This window comes from Eumetopias jubatus, unplaced genomic scaffold (assembly GCF_037043125.1).
Source record: "Eumetopias jubatus isolate StellerSeaLion01/CBP00866 unplaced genomic scaffold, mEumJub1_p1.0 scaffold_5, whole genome shotgun sequence".
Lineage (NCBI taxonomy): Eukaryota > Metazoa > Chordata > Mammalia > Carnivora > Otariidae > Eumetopias > Eumetopias jubatus.
In genome coordinates this window covers 47,096,442-47,119,947 of record NW_028274811.1, presented here as the reverse complement: position 1 = coordinate 47,119,947, position 23,506 = coordinate 47,096,442, and the positions used below count along the sequence as shown (strand labels likewise).

Below are 23,506 nucleotides of genomic sequence, written 5' to 3'. Positions count from 1 at the left end.
AAGGCAGAGCCAAGTTGCCTTTAAAACTTGTAGCAATGTTTCTCCAGGGTGATTATTGACATTCTGAGTCGGACAAGGATTTATTGTTCAGGAATACTCCATGCATCAAAGGGCTTTTAGCATCTCTGGTCTCTGTTCATTATGTGCCAAGAGCATGCTCCAAACATGATCACCATCAAATACACCTCCATGCATTTTGAAACATTCTCAAGGTAGGCAAATAGTACCCATGGATGACAGCATTCTCTAATTTTGAGCAAGAGGTAAAGGGAATGTCTAAAGAAAAGTTAAAAAATACAAAAACTTTTACAGTGGGCCAAGTATTATGCTATCTACTAAAAGATAAGAGGATAAAAAGTTATCACAGTTTCTGATTAAAAGCAACAGGAAATGAAATTCAGAAAATAATTAAATCTGACCTCAGTAAAGCTTATTAAAAAAAAACAGATTTGGAATAAAGATGGGAAAGATGTAGATAAGCTAGTAAACTGAATCGCAGAAGTTCATGTCATCACAAAGTCTCTATTTTAGGTATGAATGGAAAATAAAGCCATCTGCTGAAGGCTAGATGCATATTTAACTTCATTCCCTCCTGATACCCTACTATAATTACAGTATAGGGATTTTAAAGGGAAGGGGAATCATTAAAAGGACCAAGGGATGAGAGATGAATACTGGAAGGTATAAAGAAGAAATTCAAAAGTGACTGATCAGGTCACAGAGAGCTAAAACCTAAGGATGCAATGGATAGGGTGGAGAAGCAACTTAATTTATGGCATCTCTGTCTTCTCCCTACGTTTCATCAAAACCCACAGAAATTAGGACCTCCTCTGGAAATGAGGGAAAGGAAAAAGCTAAAAATAAGACTGATTAAAAGTCTACTTAAGAAACAGGGTGGCAGTTATTCCCAAATCTTCGTATTTGGGCAATTGACCATCTCTCTCCACAGGAGAAGATAGGGTATTATCCTTAAAGGGTCTAAAAGAGTTTCCAGATTAAACGGGCCCAGTAGTGCCCAGTACAATCAACTAAAATAAACCTACATCGGGGCGCCTGGGTGGCTCAGTCGCTAAGCATCTGCCTTCAGCTCAGGTCATGATCCCAGGGTCCTGGGATCAAGCCCCGCATTGGGCTCCCTGCTCGGCAGGGAGCCTGCTTCTCCCTTTCCCACTCCCCCTGCTTGTGTTCCCTCTCTCACTGTGTCTCTCTCTGTCAAATAAATAAAATCTTCAAAAAAAAAAAAAAATAAAATAAACCTACATCAAGGCACATCACTGTAAAATTTCAAGACACTAGGAACAAGAAGAAGCTACAAGCCTGGAGAGGAGAAAGAAGACAGGAGAGTCAGCACGGCTCTGGAAAAGACTTGGACAAGTAATGTAAAATAATAAAATACCCAATGGGTCGATGTGTCTGAACATACTGAGCAAAAACACTACTGGCAAACAATGTAGTGCATATAAGAAAATAACACTTAAAAAAATTATTATTTTTTTTTTAAGATTATTTATTTATTTATTTGACAGAGAGAGACACAGCGAGAGAAGGAACACAAGCAGGGGGAGAGGCAGAGGGAGAAGCAGGCTCCCCGCTGAGCGGGGAGCCCGATGCGGGACTCGATCCCAGGACCCTGGGATCATGACCTGAGCCAAAGGCAAACGCCCAACCACTGAGCCACCCAGGCGCCCCACACTTAAAAAAATTATTAACGCCTAAGATTAAATGCTTGTAGAGAAAAGGAGAAGCAATCACATATTTATATCATTATGACTGTCAGAATATAAATTCACCTACATGTATATCATTCAATACAAACCAGCTGGCAGATGCATTTTCTTTATATGTAAAGATACAGTTATTACTGCATAAAAGATCCACAAATATATCAGGGCTAAAATGGAATCTTTGTATTCAAAAAGGTTAGGAACCATAGCTAGAGAAGACGAAATTATTTCTGAAAAATTATGTAGGAAAATGCTATTATTAGACTTGGAGGCAGGAGTAGTGAAACAGAATCAAAAGAAAATTCAGAGAGTAGAACTGGTAAGACCAACTGAACAGTTAACCAGAGGTGAAGAAGTTGTAATTAGTCCTAGTTTATATGTTTGGCCAATGGATACAACTGTGGTCCCGTTAGTAATAATGAGGTTTTGTTGTGGTGTTTGTTGTGGTTTATCAATTAAATAATAAAATCCAGTTTCTGAGATTCCAAATAAAATGTACTGGTTTAGCTATAGCAATGCTTACACAAAAACAGTGTTAAATGTTATCAGGTGGCCAATATTTAATTCAAGTCCTTATATCCTATCAATGAACTCCTGCTGGCGTATCTACAAATTGGCTTAATCTGTAACTTACGTTAAATGACACAAATTATTTTAATGTATACTTGCATGATAAATGATTTGCGCTGAATTTTTAAATCAAGTATTACTAGGTACAATTAAGAAACAATGGTATCCTTCTTTCACATCAAAGGAAAAAGGAGAAGCAAAAAGATTTTTTTTCCTAGTAAAAGTCTTAAGGGTGGTGTTATACATTGTATGAATTTGGAAATTTTCTTAAAAATTTTTTAAAAGACTGTGCTACTATTCTGGAAAGCAAGAAAGAATTAAATACAACTAATTTTATTTTATTTATTTTTTTGACTTTACAGTTCTATTTTTTTGATTATGTTATGTTAGTCACCACACATTACATCATTAGTTTTTGATGTAGTGTCCCATGATTCATTGTTTGTGCATAACACCCAGTGCTCCACGCAGAACGTGCCCTCTTTAATACCCATCACCAGGCTAACCCATCCCCCCACCCCCCCCAGAACCCTCAGTTTGTTTCTCAGAGTCCAGAGTCTCTCATGGTTCGTCTCCCCCTCCTATTCCCCCCCTTCATATCTTCTTTTTTTTAACATATAACGTATTATTTGTTTAAAGGGCCAGCTAAGATATATAATTCTTGATAAAAAATAAAGCTCTATCATTCTGTAAATAGCCTGCTTAATATTGAAGTTTTAACTAATGTATTCTTTTTATTTTTAAATGAACACTTATTTAGAAGAAATGGCCAAAAGATGAGGTAGAATAACTTGTTTTTTCTTACAGCCCAAAATCTTAACAACCAAATAAATTATTTGGCCTCCAAGTATAGTAGCCTATTCTGCCCCGAAGGGAGATTATATAATTAGACAACTATTTAATTATACAGTTAGGTAAAAATAGCCAACACTTAATATTACCTGATTACATGGTAGGCATTGTTATCAGCGCCTTATACGTTTAAGCTCCTGGGATCCTCACCTCAACCCTAGGATACAAGTGAAGTTTTCATCCCCATCTTAGTGCTGGAAGGTGAGGGGCAGAGACGAGGCTGCTCACTGCACCGGGCCGTGAAGCAGCAGAGCCAATACTTGAACGCAGGCAGTTTCGCTTCGGTCCACAGTCTTACCTCCTGCGCTCTACTGCTCTACTGACTCTGATTATGTGATTTTGCAAGACTATAATCAACAATAAATACTAAAAAAAAAGTAAACATTCTCCTTAGGACATATCCTTAAAAACTGATTTCACTTTGCCAATGAATTTCACAATGCCCATTTCATATGGCTCCGAACAACTGGTCTTTCAGTAGTTACTAAAAAGAAGTACAAAAGCAGGAGGAAAAAAAACCACTTTCAATTCAAACTTTTTCTCAGAGGTGTTTAAACATAAACAACAACCTCTTTTCTTAACACTCAGAATATATACATTAAAATTTAACAGAAGATTTCAGATAATGCATACTTACAAATTATTAAAATTTCATGTGGCACAATCCCTTATATAACAAATGAGAGAATTTAAGCCCAGAATATACATAAGAACTGTGTAAGTAGCAGAGCTGGATGTGCAAACCAAAGCGCAGGTCAAGAGGAGAATAACACTGGAAATGGGCAGTTAGTATGCTTCAATTGGCATTTCTACTGGATGTAGGCATATTCGCTGTGCAATCCTTAACATAAGAATTACAGAATCCCCTCGCTTCCACACCACTTACATTGTATGCATTCAGAGGAAGGAGAATACATAATTTAAGTTAGGATAATGGAAAAGCCAGAGGAGAAACACACGCGCACGCACACACACACAAATCTATAAAGACAGCATCAAAATGACATGGCAATTTCCTCTCAAATTTCTATCACTCCCACATAGCCAGTCACTTTTTCCTCGGTTAGAATTAAGGCCAAAGTGTTGACGCCTTGTTATCTCTTCTACTTCCAGAAAAGGAATTACCACCAAGGCAAAAGATGAAGCTAAGATTACATAAGACAGATGGGGTCCTCAGTAAAATCATATATTGCCACTACATCAGTTTGGTAAGGGCATAAATGCATTAAAAATTCACAAGAGCATTTCTGTAAACATGTCCAATGTTACTTGTAATCTCTGCAGCTTAGAGAATACTGTGAAAATAGTGGGGGTGAGGATTGATAGACACATAGCAGTAGACGAGGCCTCAACCATCCAGGGTGGTCTCTACAAGCCACAGATTTCTATAACTACTCCTTCAAAGACCACATGCTTCTTTCGTAACTGGGGCTTACATTCTCATGCTTTAACCCCTACACTAAAAAAGAAACTAAAGAATCTATGAAACTAAAATCAGCGTTTTATCATATTTTACTGTATGTGCCCTATTTTTAGTTTACAACATTATCTTGGTTTAAAGTTTCTACTGTGATTTCAAATACAGAAAAGCAAAAAACGGACAGTATGGTGAGGTAATGGGTTTGATAAATGGACTTGCTGGGAAAAATCAGAATTAACCAAAGTTCTTATTTCAACTCCTGTTAAAAACCTTTCCGTATTGTAAGAATTCTCTTAAAGCCTAAAGACACTGTTCTAATATGTAAGTGAATCAAGAATCTTAAGTACCATCTTTAACATCAGTAATGCAGAATTCATTTAAGAATGAATACTGAGATGAGTAATATTCATGCCCCCAACCTGTGAAAAGTACAAATAGTCTCATCATCTTGCAATGTACCTCTGCCTCAAGAGTGGCAGTCATCAGGCAGCTCTAACCTTGTCTCCTTTGTAACTGAAAACACCAAGGTCACACACCAGTTTCCTACACTTCTCACCAAACATGATTATCTACAGCTTCAATCACTGCCATTTTTTGCCAACTCTCTCAGAAAACAAACTCCTGCTCCCCTTTCAAGCTAATCTTTCCACAAATGCTCTTGATCCGAAATCCCAATCCCTTGTATCATCTAGAGCCATCCTCCCTTCTACTGGGTCACTTTCATTTACAAAACCTACTCCAATCAAGTCCTCCATAGTTCATCCCCACACACAAAAACCATCTTTTCACTTTTTAACAGTAAATGCTTGTTATGGGTTGAACTGTGTCTTCCAAAAAGATATGTTGAAGTCCTAATCCCAGATACCCGTACATGTGGCTGGAAACAGCGTTTTTGCAAATGTAATTGGGTTAAGATGGTATTTTTAGCATAGGCCTCTAATCCATTAGGACTGGTACTCTTATTAGAAGAGAAAGCAGAGACACAAGGAGAACGTCATGTAACAAAGGAAAGCAGAGACTGAAATGATACATACACAAGCCAAGGAAGCCAAAGCTTGCTGGCCATCACCACAAGCTAAGACAAAGGCATGGAACAAACTTTCCCCAGAGTCTTCAGAGAGAGCATGGCCCTGCCAACACCTTGCTTTCAGACTTTCCAGTATCTAGTATCCTGTGAGAAAGATAATTACTATAAATTCTATAAATTAATTTCTGTTGTTTTAAGCCACCTGGGTTGTGGTACTTTGTTATGGCAGCCCTAGGAAACATACAAACTCTTTAATTATAGGTGCATCCCTGTCTGATCACTTTATAACTGAAAACTGAATACAAATACCAAGGGTTGGCAAACTATGTCCATGCCATAATTCTATAAATAAAGCATTAATGAAATACAGTCACAATATCATCTATAACTGCTTTCAATTCTACAACAGCAGATACAAATAGTGGAGACAAAGACTGTATGGCCCACAAAGCCTAAAACATTTACTACCTGGTCCTTTCCAGAAAAAGTTTGCTGACCTATAACCTATACAGTGAATAAATAATGACCAAAGATACCAAATGCAACCAATTTGAAAGTCGAATTAATAAGCATTGTAACACAGATATCTGGAGTTTTATTTGTGCGTGTGCACAATAAATATCTGAAGAACAACACATTAAATATTGTAACGCTTGAATAAGTTCAAACCAATGACTACTCTTATTAGATGTATAGCAGCTATCACAGTGGTTAATACAAAAGAAGACTCTACCGTATGCACAAACTTTTACCCACTTAGTCCCCCAAATATACTGTGGATTACTATGACAATTATTGTGATTAGTTACATACAGCTGACCCTTGAACAAGGGTTTGAATTGCACAGGTCCACATATATGCAGATTTTTTTCAATATAGTACAGTACTAGATATGCATTTTCTCATGAGTTTTTTTTTCATTTTATCTCATGATTTTCTTAAAATTTTCTTTTCTCTAGCTTACTTTCTTATAAGAATACAGTATATAATACATATAACTTAAAAGATATGTGTTAATTGACTGTTTATGTTATCTTTAAGATTTCAGTCAACAGCCGGGTATTAGTAGTTTAGTTTATGAGGAGTCAGAAGTTAAACCTGGATTTTCAATGTGCAGAGGGTCTCCAACTCTAACCTTTGTGTTGTTCAAGGTCAGTTATACATTTCTTACAATGAACCTCTTTGGGCAAAGGCTTTTTAATTTCGCTGGGAGGAAATCATATAGTTTTTAGGATCTAAAGAAATGCCATCATTCTCATACGATAAATGCAACTTTGTTATGATAATTAACACTTCACCTAACCATCTTGCATATCTAACCATATCTGACTTAGAACACAGCTAAGAAATCAGGGAAGTGGGGGAGTGCAGGAAGGGTTAACAGCTACATCTTCTTGCAAAGTACAAACATAAAGCACTTATGTGTATACATATATATATTTCATATAAATTTATAAATATACTTGTTTATAAATATATATTTAATTAATACTATATCTTTAATACATAAATATATACAACTCAGAGCCTGTTCTTATTCTACACAATGATATACAATATATAAAGATAATATATATCCTTAATCTACAAAGATATAATGCATAAACATTAACTCAGAGCTTATTTTTTAAAGTTTTTTTTTAATTGAGGTATAACTGACACATAACATTATATTATTTTCAGGTATACAACATAATGATTTTATATGATTTATGGCTCTAAATCATACTCAATCTATACAAGTTTCATAGTATAACTATGTTGCCAACACAAATTAAAAGTTCCAAATTATAATAAAATTTCTTCCCAAAAGTAGGCTAACCAACTGGAGCAGTGAGAAGTATCACATGTCACCAGCCTTTGGACAATTCATAAACATTTTTAAAGCCTTGCTTAAAAGTGAGGTCTCAGGATGGAGTGGGGAGATGCACCTTGATTAGGATACCATCAGCAGGGAACTTGTCAGAAATGTGGAATCCACATTTTAACAACATCCTCAGATCTGTATCCACATTCAAATTTGAAACCCCTGGTCCAGAATTATAGTAATTGATTACCACTAAAAGAAAATACTGTCTAGAAGTACTCTTCTCCTTGACAATCATCCAAACCCAAATGTAGGTCCAATTTCACAAAATACAGATGAAAAACTTACAACAATATTCATTTAAAATATGACAATACCTTGAGTACTTGAACTTGACCTTCTGTAGTAATTTCCTTTAGGAGCTCACAAAAGGACTGACAGAGACCCACTGCATATGTCTGAAATTCAATCAAAAGTCAAAATATACATACAAACATATTTACAGTATCAAAACAGGCAAAAAGTAAATTTGGAACTCATTACAATCTTTTTGAAAACTATATACTTAAGGTCTAAGCATATAAAGTTTCAATTAGAACTCTTAGAAAAAGCTTAGAAGATAAAAATACAGTTTACTGTGATACTGATTTTGCAGAAATATAAGGCTGTGTTTATTTATAGAGATACTTTTTGTGTCAAGTAACAGTGCATGGAACTGCATCACATCTGCCCTACAGTGCTTATAAAGTTTTTTTCTCCCCTTCAAGTAACTGATCAATCTTCATTTAAAAGGTACCTCTTGATTTCAAATGAGAAACAATCAAAGTAAGAACTACATTAATTTTTACAATGCAAAAACTAGTACATCATACCTGTAGAAATTCTGTTGATGATAAAAAGATATAACCATTGATGATCTTAAAGCAGGTTCTGAGATTTTCTGAACTTAGTTCTGCCAAAGAATTTATTTTAAAAAGGACAGGTTAATTCAATGTTCAAAATCAGTTTAAATGAAGCACTTTATTTAAAACTAAGTTATATACAGCTCTTTACAAACCTTTTGAGTGCTATTCAGACTACTGGGATACAAACAGCTACCTAAAAACTGACATCAACCTATAACTGAGTACTTCCCCATATACCTGACACTAGTTAATTTAGGGAAAAAAATTAAGCTCCCAGGTTTTTTATTCCTTTCAGAAAACAAGCACATAATCATATTTACCAAACTTTCATTTCAAACTACATTTCTAGTGCCAGCATGGTAAACGACAAGGAACTGAATTTTTTTTTTTTTTTTTAGGATTTTATTTATTTGACAGAGAGAGAGACACACACAGCGAGAGAGGGAATACCATCAGGGGGAGTGGGAGAGGGAGAAGCAGGCTTCCCGCGGAGCAGGGAGCCCGATGCGGGGCTCAATCCCATGAGCCTGGGATCATGACCTGAGCCGAAGGCAGACACTTAACAACTGAGCCACCCAGGCGCCCTGGAACTGAATCATTTTACCATCACATTTTTACATGTGCTTAAATGGTTCACTAATAAGCATTTACTGAGTGCTACTGCACTGGCACTGGATATGCTACACTACTTATGAAAAGAGTCCTATTCACTCCAAAAACTTTTAATACTGTGTTTAGATAATTCTCAATCCTTGGACTCGTCTTCAATCTGCTCTCCTGTAAGAACTTACACATAAAAAATATTCTTAAAAATGTAACTATCAGGGGCGCCTGGGTGGCTCAGTCGTTAACCGTCTGCCTCCATCAAATAAATAAATAAAAGCTTTAAAAAAAAAAAAGTAATGAGAATACTAAGTAAATTAACACTATAAAACAGATTTAAAGGATTTTAAAAACAAGCCCTTAGAAGTTATCAGAATTATTTTTAGTGATAGCTTTTGGTTCTACTTTATTTTTATTTTAATTTTTAAAGATTTTATTTATTTATTTGACAGAGAGACAGCCAGGGCAGGAACACAAGCAGGGGGAGTGGGAGAGGGAGAAGCAGATTCCCCGCGGAGCAGGGAGCCCGATGTGGGGCTCGATCCCAGGACCCTGGGACCATGACCTGAGCTGAAGGCAGATGCTTAACGACTGAGCCACTCAGGTGCCCCTTGGTTCTACTTTAAATTCCTCTGGTTCTACTTACATTTAGGAAAAAGGATATAAAATGAATTTTAGCCTTGTATTTGTTCACACACTTAACATATCTTAAAAGTCATTAACTTAAACATCTAAATAGTATTCAATATTGTTGGTCTTATGTATTTTATTTTTAACTTTATTTTTTTATGTTATGTTAATCACCATACATTACATCATCAGTTTTTGATGTAGTGTTCCATGATTCTTGTTTGCATATAACACCCAGTGCTCCATGCAGTACGTCCCCTCTAATACCCATCACCAGGCTAACCCATCCCCCCACCACCCCTCCCCTCTAAAACCCTCAGTTTGTTTCTCAGAGTCCACAGTCTCTCATGATTCGTCTCCCCCTCCGATTCCCCCCTTCATGAAAATGAGAAAATTCCTGCCAACAGCTTTATTTCTACTTATAAAAAAGTAATAGCTATCATATTCAATAATTTTTTAAAAAATCATGAATATAATGACAAAGAATATGTTTTCACTGATAAGAAAAGTAAGTATTCATTTTGATCAATATTCTTAAAAGATTAAAATAAATATTCTGGTTATATTTCAAAATAAATTCTAAAGCTAATATAAAATAATGTATATGCAAAATGTTACATGTAAAAATTAGTTTTGTGATACTCAAGAATATGATACTCAAGAATAAAGGTAACACTGTTGTCAAGGTATACTAAACATGCACAGATATAATGTGTAAACAGAATTTCTTCATTTATCGAAGCAAATATACATACCATAATGCATAAAACAAATTACAGTGTTTGTTTTCAAAGAGAAAGCAGGAAACAAACTAATTCAATAGCTTCCATATAATCTATATTCACTGTTACTATCTGTAAGATACAGAATTTTTAAAATTTTTGAATATTAAAAAAGCTTAAATCTAGTATCAATTATCACAAGGATGAAATTTTAGTAATTCTTGATTTAGTTAGGTAACAAATCCTTCATTGACTGTGGTTGCTTTTTCTTTTAAAATAGCAGTAATATTAACAGTAATAGTAACACATATAATTGCAAAACAAATAATCTTTACTATGTGGCAGACACTTTTTTTAAAAGATTTGCTTTTATTAGAGAGAGAGAAAGAGCATGTGCATGTGTGCGCACCTTTACAAGCAGGGAAAGGACCAGAGGGAGAGGGAGAATCTCAAGCAGACTCCCCACTGGGGGTGGAGCCAGATGCAGGACTCAATCTCATAACCCTCATATCATGACCAAGCGGAAATCAAGAGTTGGATGCTTCACCGACTGAGCACCCAGGTGCCCCACCAGACACTTTTCTAAATACACAGAAGTCCTTACTGATTTGTAAGGATTATGCATCAACTACATAGCTTTCTATGGTTAAACTGTACTACAGTGTTTACCTAAATCTACACTCAAAATAGTGTCATAAAGTCTTAGTAGGGCTAGTCAATACTTTCTGTTTAAGTCTCTTTTTCCTGTCTACAAATCCTTCTCTTGTTACACTGTAAAGGTCAGGCATGCTGAATTTGGGGTCAAATAACAGAGGAAAAGTGAAATCACTGTATAAAGTCACCCATAAGTACAAATGGCTGAATCCTGCTCAGGACAAAGTTGACAATTGCTCTGGTTGAGGTTTCTATTCCTAGGTCAAGTACAAAGAAGCACTGTGGATTACCCAGAATGACGCTATCTTTGGTCTCCAAGTTAGGAGGAGTACAACTAAAAGGCCTTCACCAGAGTTAAAGGAGTGAAAGGACATTTTCCACTATCTTTCCCTATGGTTTCTTAAAGAAAGATAAAACTTTTTTAGAAGACTAGCAACAAGTGACTGGTCTATTGCCACAGTATTCATCTCTGGGATTTTTTCCAACAATTTTATAGGGACACTAGATGATAAATGGCAAGTGGTTCTTTATCAGAAAACAGATGGTATTTTGGTATTATTTGAGATCTATTCTGAATGGGGGAAAATAATAGAAAATAAAGAAAATGTGAAGGACTAATTACATTATCTACCCACTATGACCATCCAGCAAATGAGATGTTTTCTAATCAGTTATAATAGTGTTTTAGTCCACATTTGTTGATCTGTGAAAAAGTAAATCTACTTTTCTGGTGTAACATTATACCTCAGTAATATTTTCCTCTAATAAAACTACTCACTACAAATAAATTCCCAGGAAAAAAAAAGTCTTCAGATATTGCTGTAAATGCCCTCTCCCAACAATATTTAGTAGACACAAAGTTCTAATGAAGGAATTAAAAATGTTTCATAGATCACTCTTGAAGAATGGTTACTATGAATGCAAAAAACTGAATTTTTACATTTTATAAATTATAGTATTCTGCAGACTGAAAAAGAATCATAAAGGCCCATAAACAGCACTGTATACAATCCTTATATTACTCCAAGAGAGTTTAAATGTGAATATCCACTGGTAAAATCCCTCACAAAACAATTCTATAAATAAAATATTATGTTTTTTAAAATGTAAGGTATTACATACTTATGAATGGTAGGTGACATGTAACAGGAAAGTATTCTCTAGTATTAATTATCATCAGAAAACATGTTCAGATTGGAAAAAAAAAAAACTGAATTAGATCTCATCCAAGGTGGCCAAAGAGACTAAGGCCCCACTCCCGGCACAGTGTCCAGTTCTCCCATCCCAAGTGCCACAAATGATGCTTCTAGAATATTACACTTCATGATTTTGCATCTCTATACATCAGTAATAAACAATAAATATGATCTGCCAATATTTTATAGTCTTCATGTTGTTGGTACCTTAGCTAAATCAGAAATATGTACAGAGCTCATTTGTGAATAAGTGACAGCATAAAATCATTTTGTAAAGGAAACTGGATAATACCATGGTATACAGAAGCAGCTTTACAATACAGTCTTTTAAATACCTTACAGAACCTGCTATGAAACAAAAACTTTATCAGGCAAAGTTCAAACTTAATATGGAATTAATTTTCCAAGAACACTTTTTTGTTTTTAGTTATTTAGTAAATTTAGTGTCTACTCTTTAATAAGCAGAAATGGTTCTAAAAAGTTATTGGAAACATATCTAAAAACTATTAAATTTGTTTGTGAATACGAGGAACTTCTATAAAAATGGAAGGTATAATTTAAAGTCACCTATCAGGCCCCAAATTATCGCTGCATTCAAAAACAGTATTGTGTTTTACACTTTCACACATACCAAGAAGTGGGGACATATTCTGAAATATACGAAGCAACTCTGGTGTAACACATGGGCTGTTTTCCAAAGTCACTAACCTAGGAAGAAAAACAGATGATTAAGTCTCTTTCTATAACCATTAAGCTGTTAACAATACAACTTACTAAAATTGTCCCATCTAAAGAAGAAAGAAAAATGGACAATACACAAAGTTATGGAAGTTAACTTTCTAGGAAAAAAATTACCAAATTTGTCAAAATTTAAAACCCATCTATAAACCATCTATTATGATTTCTATATACACAGCAAAAATAGTAAGGGAAGTAACTACATACTAAAATATTTACAATAAAATTATAATGATAAAGCAAAGGCATGATTATGGTCAAGGAGAAACAAAAATTGCTTTGTTTTTATTTTTCTGTCACGTTATTCATGTGTCCTTTCAACAGACACTGGGAAATATGAAAGAATCGATGTATAAAAAATAAAATATATATGGGTTGTAGTTTATCACAGAAGTGTGCAGCTGGTTTACCACCTCACTCCCCACCCAAGAGGTTAATGGAGAAAAAACATGATTGTCAAAACAGCTGCAAGAAAAGAGGAGGGGATCCTATTCAAAATCTAACATTCATTATCAAAACTCTTATCCTATTATAAACAGAAATAAGTCCTTAATCTGGTAAGAGAGTACCTACCAAACACTTGTAGAAAACACACCTAATGATGACATTTGACACCATTCTCTTGGAAAAACACAATCACACCTCAAAAAATATCCTCTATTTTTTATCTTGTCTACCTTCACATCTATTGAGTATATGTATGGAGGGGTCCTTGCATGATATGCCAAAGAAATTAATAAAAGACACAAGAGTGAAAGGAAAAAGTTAAATAGTCTTTATTCACAGAAGATATGACTGACAGAAAAGAGAGGGAGAAAGAATTCATAAAAAAGTACTTTAATCACTAAGAGACTTCAACAATGTTGCTGAATATATCAATACACTGTATATAAAAATCAGCTCAATTTCTATACATCAAAACAAATACCTAAGATTTAAATAGATCTTACTCTAAGAGTCACTGATACAAAAATCCAGCACCATAAAGATGTCAATTCTCTCTAAATTGTTATACAGAATCAAAACTTCATTCAAATCCCCACAGGCTTTTCCCTAGAAATTAGAAAAGCTAAGTTCTAAAATGAATTGGAAGGCAAATGACCAAGAACAAACAAGAAATTTGCCAAGAAAAAAAAAAAAAAAACACATGGGGGGTGGGGGGGCACTTCTTTTACCGCATATTACGGCTTACTATAAAATCAATGTATTTAATATGGTAAACAGAGTAACATAAGAAACAGACCTGCTCGTTTATGAAAGAGGCAACTCCCAGGTTAAGAAAAGGTTGGACAATTCAGTCACTGGTGGTGAGCTACTGGGCCTCTACCTCACATGAAATACAGAAATTAACTGGAGTTTTATATGGGAAGGGGTAAGTTTTTATTTTACAACATCAGGAGAACATAATTAGAGCTTTAAGTTAAAGAAAGATTAAGGAACAAAGAGATAAATATGATTACATTAAAGTTAACAATTAGTGTGTATCAAAAGATGCCTCAAAAAAGGCAAAATGTGGGGTGCCTGGGTGGCTCAGTCGTTAAGCATCTGCCTTCAGCTCAGGTCATGATCCCAGGGTCCTGGGATGGAGCCCCGCATCGGGCTCCCTGCTCCACGGGAAGTCTGCTTCTCCCTCTCCCACTCCCCCTGCTTGTGTTCCCTCTCTCGCTATGTCTCTGCCTCTGTCTCTTGTTACTTAAACAAGTAAAATCTTTAAAAAAAAAAAAAAAGTCAAAATGTAAGTCACATACTGGGAGAAGATTGTTTCCAATACATATAACTGAAAAGGGAACAGTCCAAAGGAATATACCCAAGAGGTTAATCGAATACAAATGTAGAGAGCACATGAACCAGCATTCCAAAGAGGATCCATCCAAAAACTGTCAATAAACCTGACTATAAAAAATGTAAGAAGATACTGCACTAGTAATCAAGAAAATGTAAAATATAACCAAAACAAGGTACACTTTTACCCCTACCAGATTAGCAAAATTTCCAAAGTCTGACATAATAGGTATTGGCAAAGCTACGAATAATGAGAACTCTTGCACACTGCTGGTGGGAGGAAGCTGATCTCATCACTTGGAAAGTAACTATTATCTGAAAAAGTCAAATATGTATATGTGCACACACCTATGACCTAGTGAATAAGGTCTCATACATCTGCATACATTGTCATGTACAAAATGTTCAGTTGCATTATTTGCACATCAACCAAAATGATATGTGAGTATATGAATTGTGACATTCATACCATTAAACTCATCAATATGGATCAATCTTAGAACAGGGAGCAAAAAAAAAAATAAGCAAGTTAGAACACAAGCTATAAAATTTATATGAAGTTAGAATACACTGTTTAAAAAGACACACACACACGTGATTTTAAAAACATTACAAGAAAGAAAACCAAGGAATGAAAACAAAAAAAATTGGTACAGTGGGTCATCCCTGAAATGAAAACAGGAAAATTCAACAAACATGCCATACCATGGGCTTCAAAGACATTCTTACTATCCCATTTCTTAACAAGGGTACAGGAAATGTATTTTCATTTTATGTTAAGTTATAAATATTTACAAATAATATGACTTTCTTATTAATCTGTGAACTATTTCACAAATTTTACTTTATTTTTAAGATTTTACTTATTTATTTGACAGAGAGAGAGCACAAACAGGGGAAGTAGCAGGCAGAGGGAGAGGGAGAGACAGGCTTCCTGCAGAGCAGGGAGCCCGATGTGGGGCTCGATCCCAGGACCCTGGGATCATGACCTGAGCTGAAGGCAAACACTTAACCGACTGAGCCACCCAGGGGCCCCTATTTCACAAATTTTAAATGCCAAATTGGTAAGAGGAAGGGGGACACGAGAAACCAGCCACCCCAAAAATGAAGTACGTGCCACATATACAAGCAATGATATTTATAGACACTTTAACTCGGATCAACAAGAACAGGATTTGATTCCATTTTTAAAGAATAAAACAAAAGACAAGACTTTAAAAATTTTATCCTATTCACCTTTAAAATAACAATGAAATCAAAAGAAAAACCACAATCCAGTCATGATATTTCAGTGAGAAAAAAACTGACGGGCACAATCTAAATCTCAGAAGATGTTTCAAACTCTATCATTGGATCCAAATTAAAATTCCATATGAATTTTTCCCTCCCAATGTCATTACCTTAGGAAAAAGACATTCAGATCACTGTCAGTCTCACTACCTATGCTCGTTTCCACAACATAAGCCGTAGCATTTTAAAAAGGAAAAAAATCTTGAAAAGTTTAAAGTACTTAAAAATAAAACGACAGCATTTAACTCCAACTTCAAATGAAGAATTAGAAAGGAAGAAAAGAGCGACAAAGTCAAAGCACTTAGGAAAGAGACAAGTTACTATTCTGATGAATAATTAGACAAGTTATATGTACCAACATCTTTCACCAGAGAAATGTAAATTTTAATGTTACCCTTCAACAGAAAATATAGGAAACATGGAGCATCAGGTAAAAAGACAGGTAGGTGTATCAATTCAACAAATGAATATAAGAGCATGAAAGTTCTCTTGAGGTAAAGCATCTCTGGTTAAGTTAAAATACAAAATATAAAAACTTGAACTGTATAGGAAACACAAGTAAATTTCAAACAGAAAAGCTAAAATGTAAATCTTGAACAGATAAGTCAAATCTAAATAAAGTAAACCATATGATGATATAGCAGATAAAATTTAAATGCAAAATAATTAAAAGGTGAAAAGTTAATCAATGAATACATACCTATTACATATGATGCTTCATGAAAATATTTTAAATTTTAAATACTGTGTTTATTTATTAAATATTTTAACAATATACAAAAATACCAAAATTTTGTGCAGTGAATAGTATCTTTTAAAAGTTACACATCAAGAATGCTAGAAATAGTTTTCTGATGATGAGGGGCAGGCAACTGTAAAGGAGCTTTATATCTTGTCTCTCCACCTATGGTATCATCATGGTTGTACAGTACACAGGATAGTAAGTTTGATTTAAATTCTTAGCTGTATATTATTTGCACTACTTCAGTTGTATCATGTGCAATCTCTTGACCAACCCTATTTTTAAAATCTGTAGAGTATCATTTTATACGTATTCCCTGCTACAGAATTTGTATGGCTTAGCTCAGCAAGAGATTGTCTGCATGGAAAGATTAATAGCACTGATTAGCTTTCTACTACCTTGCACTTTTGGAAATGTTTGTTTTTTACATGATTCTATTTAAAAGTTTATGAAATACTGAAATAAAACCATATTGACCAGTTTAAAAAAAAATGCTAGAAATAAAAAGGGACACTGACACAAGAAAATTAGATGGGTATTTTAATAAACCAGTGTCAAAATTAAAAAGTAAAACACTGATTTGAACTATACAACCCACTAGTTAGAAAGAACAAAGTCTGCATCTTTTATATCATCATTACTATTGATATGAATATGCTACAAAAGCAAAGCCTATAGTCATTAAAATTCATATTAATTTTTAAAAAATTGAGCAAGTGATATGTTGTATTTACAATGCAATAAGTCCAGACCTCAATCATATACTTTAGTACCAGCAAAAAATAAATGAGACTGAGTCAAAGGAGACATTAAAAATCCATAATGCTGGGGCGCCTGGGTGGCTCAGTCGGTTAAGCCGCTGCCTTCAGCTCGGGTCATGATCCCAGGATCCTGGGATCGAGCCCCACGTCAGGCTCCCTGCTCGGCGGAGAGCCTGCCTCTCCCTCTCCCTCTGCCTGCCACTCTGCCTGCTTGTGCTCTCCTTCCATCTCTCTGTTAAATAAATAAATAAAATCTTTAAAAAAAAAAATCCATAATGCTACCACCAAAATAAAAAACAGGACATTATATATCAAGACTTTAGGGAAATAGGCAGTTATAAGCCAAGACAAATTCATAGCTTTACATGTTTTAGCACTTGAGAAAAACAAAGGTAATAAAGTAACAATTTTTTATAGCTTTAAGAAAATATACCCAGCTATGTGTAGGAAAGTAAAAAATCTGAAGGAGAAATAAAGTAATAAAAGGACAGAAACATAGGAAAACTCATAAAATCTAACATGTACTTCTTTCACATTCATTAATAAAAAGAAAAATCTCTAATAAATGTACTTTAAAAAGAGGTAAGACAAAAATAAAACTGCAAATAACAGAGATAAGGCAAATGAATGTAAGGGTTTTTTTTTATTAGTATCTTAAGGTATTAAGTACCCAAACTGTAACAGACATGGAAAATCAAAACCCAAGTATGCATAAACTAACAACTAAGAAACAATTTCAGAATATTACCAAACTATGAATGACTCCCCAGCCACTGCCATGAATCCATTTTCAGTTCCCTTTATCACTAAATTTTCAAATCATCTGAGTTACTGTATTACAGAGATCACTCCAGTATGAAAAAGAAAATCACTTTTAAAAACTGGTAAATTGGTAAAAGAAACATGACAGTGATATGAAGTCAGTATCACAAAATATGGACTGTCAATCCAACTCATTTATAATTAAAGGAAAAAATAAAATCTGATAAAATACCAGAAAACAGACTTGTATGACATATTAAAAGTAGAATTCACCCTAGCAAGAAAAGTTTATTTCAGGAAATCAGTTTTTTAAAGAGAGAGGTTTTGGGGTTTTTTTTTTTTTAAGGTTCTAAATCTCGTAAGTGGATGGCAAAAGGCAATCAAACTAGTTTTTTTTGTTTTTTTTTAATAATGAAGAGCATATTACAATTAATGGTATATAGCTGATGCTTATTGTTGACCAGTCTCCATTACCCTATACACTTCCTTTAAAAAAAAAAACAAAAAACCTGTTTATGCAGGTTTGTTCAAATGCAAGGTCTGTTCAAATCCTGCTTAAAAATATTTTATAGTATTACATGTTCATATTAGGAAAGAAGAAAAAAAAATTACCGAACCGAATCTCAGAAGGTAGGTCACATGACAAAAACTTAAAGTAGAAAGTGGAAATGATAAATATAAGAGCATTAATAAACAGGAAACAAAAATACAACAAAGAGAATCAAATCCAAAGGTTGGTTCTTTGAGAAGACTAGTTAACACTGACAAGTCTCTAGCATGTTAGATCAAGAATGAGGGAATAAACTTGATGGGGAAAAAAACCCACATAATCAGTCTGAAGAATTTTACTTGGTATATATGACCACAAACATCTCTTGCTACTGATTATCCCTAGTAAGTTCAAATTCCCATTTTCCAAGATAATTATTTTACATCTTTTTTCTCCACAAATCCCTCGTATCTTATACAGACTTCAACTCCAGCCGTTAACACCATGCTGATGGCTACAGTTCACATTTAGTTGAGAAAATGTATCTATTTGATCGAGCACCTTCCTATCTCATCCCACTGTAATACAAAAATCCATCTTCCTGCCTCCAGTTAAAATGAAGTATCCCCGATGCTATTTAAACAAACAAACAAAAAAACCCTACATAGGCTAAATCCCATCCCTTCTTGCCTCCAATTATATCACTCTTGAGGCTCATCCAACCCTCCAGACCCTGCATTCCCCCACACCAGCCAACTGCTGCCCAATTTCTACACTCCTCTTCATAGTAAATGCTCCCGAAGTTGTCAATGCTCACAGTCTGTACTTAAATAATTTCAATTCTAACTTATTCTTACCATTTTACTGAAACCCCTCCTATTATCTCCACAGGCCAAATTAACTTCTTTGTACTCTTTGCAATTTGGCAAAACAAAAACAAAAGCAAAAAAAATTCTCAAGTATTCTAATGATTTCATTTTGTTTACATATAACTAAAAAGATCACTATTAACAGAGCAAGGACTTTTATTATTACCTGTTCATGTAATCCTTAAAAAAATCTACAGACCTTTAATAAACACATTAATATACTCAGTCTACTAATATATATATACATATACGCTAATATATTGTTAAGTATCTGAGTCTATCTCATTACTATAGCTAATATTTTTAGTTTTTCTAATAGTTAACATCATACAGATACATGTTTACAGAAATGTGCCAGAGACTGATGTTCTAATTTATAACCTAGAGTAGGGATTGGCACACTGTAGCTCATGGGTCACATTCAACCCACACTCTACTTCTGTAAATGATGTTTTACCGGAGCACAGCCATCTTACATACTATCTGTGACTACTCTGGCATGAAAACAACAGAGGTGAATAGTTAGGATAAGAGAACACGTAGCCTGGAAAGCCTAAAATACTTATTGTCTGCTCCTTTATAGAAAAAGTATGCCAACATCTGATCTAGAGTAATCCATCCTGTACAAATAAAAACATATGAATATAAAAGGATTCAACACATGCTAATTTGCAATCAAACCATCCAAAGTCGTTTAAGTTCAAACAACATAACCCAGAAAACATGAGAAACCCAGAACGTGTGAATTGAGTATCTACCTGTTTTACTTTTATTTTGTTTAAAGATTTTATTTATTTATTTGACAGAGAGAGACACGGCGAGAGAGGGAACACAAGCAGGGGGAGAGGGAGAGGGAGAAGCAGGCTTCCCACGGAGCAGGGAGCCCGATGCGGGGCTCGATCCCAGGACCCTGGGATCATGATCTGAGCAGAAGGCAGATGCTTAACGACTGAGCCACCCAGGCGCCCCGAGTATCTACCTGTTTTAAAACTGTTCATGTAGTATTCTGCAAATCTATAATTTGCACCAATTCTAGAAATCAAAAAAATGTTCATTTCTAAACATCTAAGAAAACACTAAGGCAGGAAGGAATGAAGGGAGGAAGGGAGAGGAGGAAGAAAGAAAACCAGAAATGTTCACTTTTTCTATGGTTATTTCTTGATTTTCGTTTTTTAATTTCAAGTCAGTTTATATATCAGAATGTTTAAGCCTTTCCTGTATTATAATTGGCCCTGCAGAAAATTGCTGCTATGCATAAGATAAGCTTAGTAAAGCAAAAGGATTTTCTATGTTCTGGCACAGTTCCTTACATAGTGGCCAGTTGCTACAGGTCTGTGGTACGGATCCACCTCAGAAACAGAGTTTTTCCTTTTTACTTTTCAACACGACATACTACTCACTTGGTAAAATAATAAGTCAAAGTCAAGACTAAGTAGCCTCAGCATTTGGGGCCGAGGTATAGTATCTCAGTACTTACTGGGTAAGGTAGTAAGAGGCTGAAAAATAACGCAATACCCCCCAAAACATCCCATTTAACAGGCTGCAAGTTTTAAGTCATTTTTAGTTTTGAAAATTTATTGCGCTCTCCCATTTTACATTTCAAATTCACAAATATTAAATGCAGCCAAGTTCTTACTGAAATTTGCCCTTTGAACTTTGACTACTAAGAGCCTACACTGAGTGACAGCTGCCAAGAATAGATGGAGCTATTATGTTACCCAGTTCAGGGAAAGTGATTTCATGTTTTTATTTTTAAATGCTGAATTTTTAAGCCCTGTTACATGACCTTTGCTTTATTGGCACGAGTATGGAAGGCTTGCAGGGGGAGGGGGGGAGTCCAGGGTATCAAATTTTTCCTCTTACCATAATTCTAAACCATCTTCCAGAAGATAAACATGTGGAGGCTGGGAAACATCTGTACTCAGTTGAATAACTGGGAGCAGGAAAGGGTACAGGTTCTTGCTGTCTGCTCCTAATCCCTATGGGAAGTATAAATAAAACTTAACATAAGACACTCTAAGATCCCACCCCCACCAAAAAAATAACCTATCATATAAAAAGGTCCTAAAACAAACTTATAAAAAATAAATCAATGAGATTTTCTGGGATGGTCCTAACTACAGCACTTCTAAAACAAGGTTAGTTCTGTTTACAACTGAACAGCAAGTAGCAAAAAAATACTATTCAATTGCCTAATGGTAATAAAACCATATGCACCAAGGCTATAAACATCTGTTCGTTTTAAGAGATTCCACATATAATTTCTCTTCTCTACTTAAGAAGTACTAACACTGCTATATTAAATTCTATAAATCATCTCTAAATGAACCCAATCAAAATGTTCATCAGTAAAATAACTGTATCACAGTACATTCATATTCCAGAATACTGAGCAGCCAATGAAAAAGGATTAGGCATGGAATGAAAACAACCTCAAAAATAATTACTAACTGGATTTAAAGGGCGCAAAGTGTGTGTATAACAATTGCACAAGGTCCAAGAATTTTTTAAAATATCTACCTATATGCATATGAGATATATGCATAAAAATGTTTCTAGGGAGCATATAGAAAAAATTAACACTAATTAAATATGGGAACAGGAAAAGGATGCTGGAAGAGGGTAAAGGAGGAGATTCTGTCTTTGGTTTTGTAAGCTTTTTTTTTTTTTTAAATGAACAATTTTTGCTCGTATTACTGACCCAGGAACACAAAGATGGAGGAAGAAGAGGGGGTTTTATCTCAAGTTCTAATTTGCCTAGTAACTGTCTTACAGAGGTTGACTCAGGGAAGCACACTAAGTCTAAGTGCTCTACAAGAAAATGAAATGGATAAAAAGTCAATTTCTGATCCATAATAATCTCTGTAATCTGATAAACACAGAAAGGAAACCAATAAAGTATCAAACACCTCCCTTATTTAGGAAATAATTCAAATATCAATACAGTTTATAATAAATTACAGTGCAACAAATTCTACATGTATTTATCTTATACTGAGTTCCATCTTTATTAGTGGGGCAGCTACCTCAGTGGAAATACATAAAGTTTAATCCTTTAAAAAGGTTGACCCTTTCTGTAACTAAAAATCAGTTGAAAGACCTCATTAAAGATGTTTTTAAAGAAAGAGAATTATTAAAATGTCACAATTAACAAAGTAGTATACTGGATTTTAAAATTTACTTTAATTTTAGTCTCTACAATTCAATCTTTAATAGAACAACACAAAGAACATTAAGATAAACCAGTCAAGTTCATTTTTATTATCAAGTAGACTTAAAATTTCCTAGAAAACTTAGAATCCATCTACTTACTTAGCACACATCCAATAAGCACAAGATGCTAGCTTTAGACATATCAAAGTAAGCAACTGCTAAACATGTAAGACTCTCTCGGGTCAAAGCCTGAAGACATTCACCTTTGTAGTCTAATGGCCTGAAGAATGTGTCCAATCCCAGATAGTCAGTTTTAAATAAATTTGAACATTCTCTTGACCCACAGTTATAAACTACAAAACACTGTCTGCAACACTACGAAATAATCACAAGAGGACACTGTCTACAATACTACAAAAGCTCAAAAGTAAATTCAACAGTTATTAAAATTATCAGAAATGCTTCAAGGGGCAGAAATCATACTATACTATAATTATATAAGACAAAAGGGAAAATGAGGTGAAGGATGCTCTGTACTATCTTTGCAACAGCCTGTGAATTTATACTTATTATTTTTTTTTAGGTTAAGGGGGAAAAAAAAAGAATACCCCCTAAATATTGGCATTCCCCAGGGTATTGTTTTTGACTGCCTTCTCCTGTGCCATCTGCATGCTGAAAATGTCCAAATCTGTTACCTTCAACCCTCAATCTCTGAACACCAAACACAGTGAATAGCTACAGGACATCATCAACCAGAAGCCAGCTCAAACTCTTAAATGGACCACTGAACCAACTCACTGTCTTCCTAA

At 34.7% G+C, this 23,506-nt stretch overlaps 1 protein-coding gene across 5 annotated transcripts in view; it reads right to left on the bottom strand.

The window, feature by feature from the left end:
• Positions 1-23,506, bottom strand: part of IPO11 (importin 11) — a 194,632-nt gene that overhangs the window by 79,975 nt on the left and 91,151 nt on the right. For all 5 annotated transcript variants that reach the window (XR_003612426.2, XM_028123860.2, XM_028123863.2 and 2 more), the window contains 4 exons: positions 21,408-21,523; positions 12,742-12,818; positions 8,273-8,352; positions 7,778-7,858 (listed from right to left, as the gene is read on the bottom strand). Coding sequence is in view for 4 of the 5 variants with exons in the window: in XM_028123860.2 (XP_027979661.1) it covers positions 7,778-7,858; positions 8,273-8,352; positions 12,742-12,818; positions 21,408-21,523 (354 nt within the window). In the remaining variant the exon portion in view is untranslated. The remainder of the gene's footprint in view (positions 1-7,777; positions 7,859-8,272; positions 8,353-12,741; positions 12,819-21,407; positions 21,524-23,506) is intronic.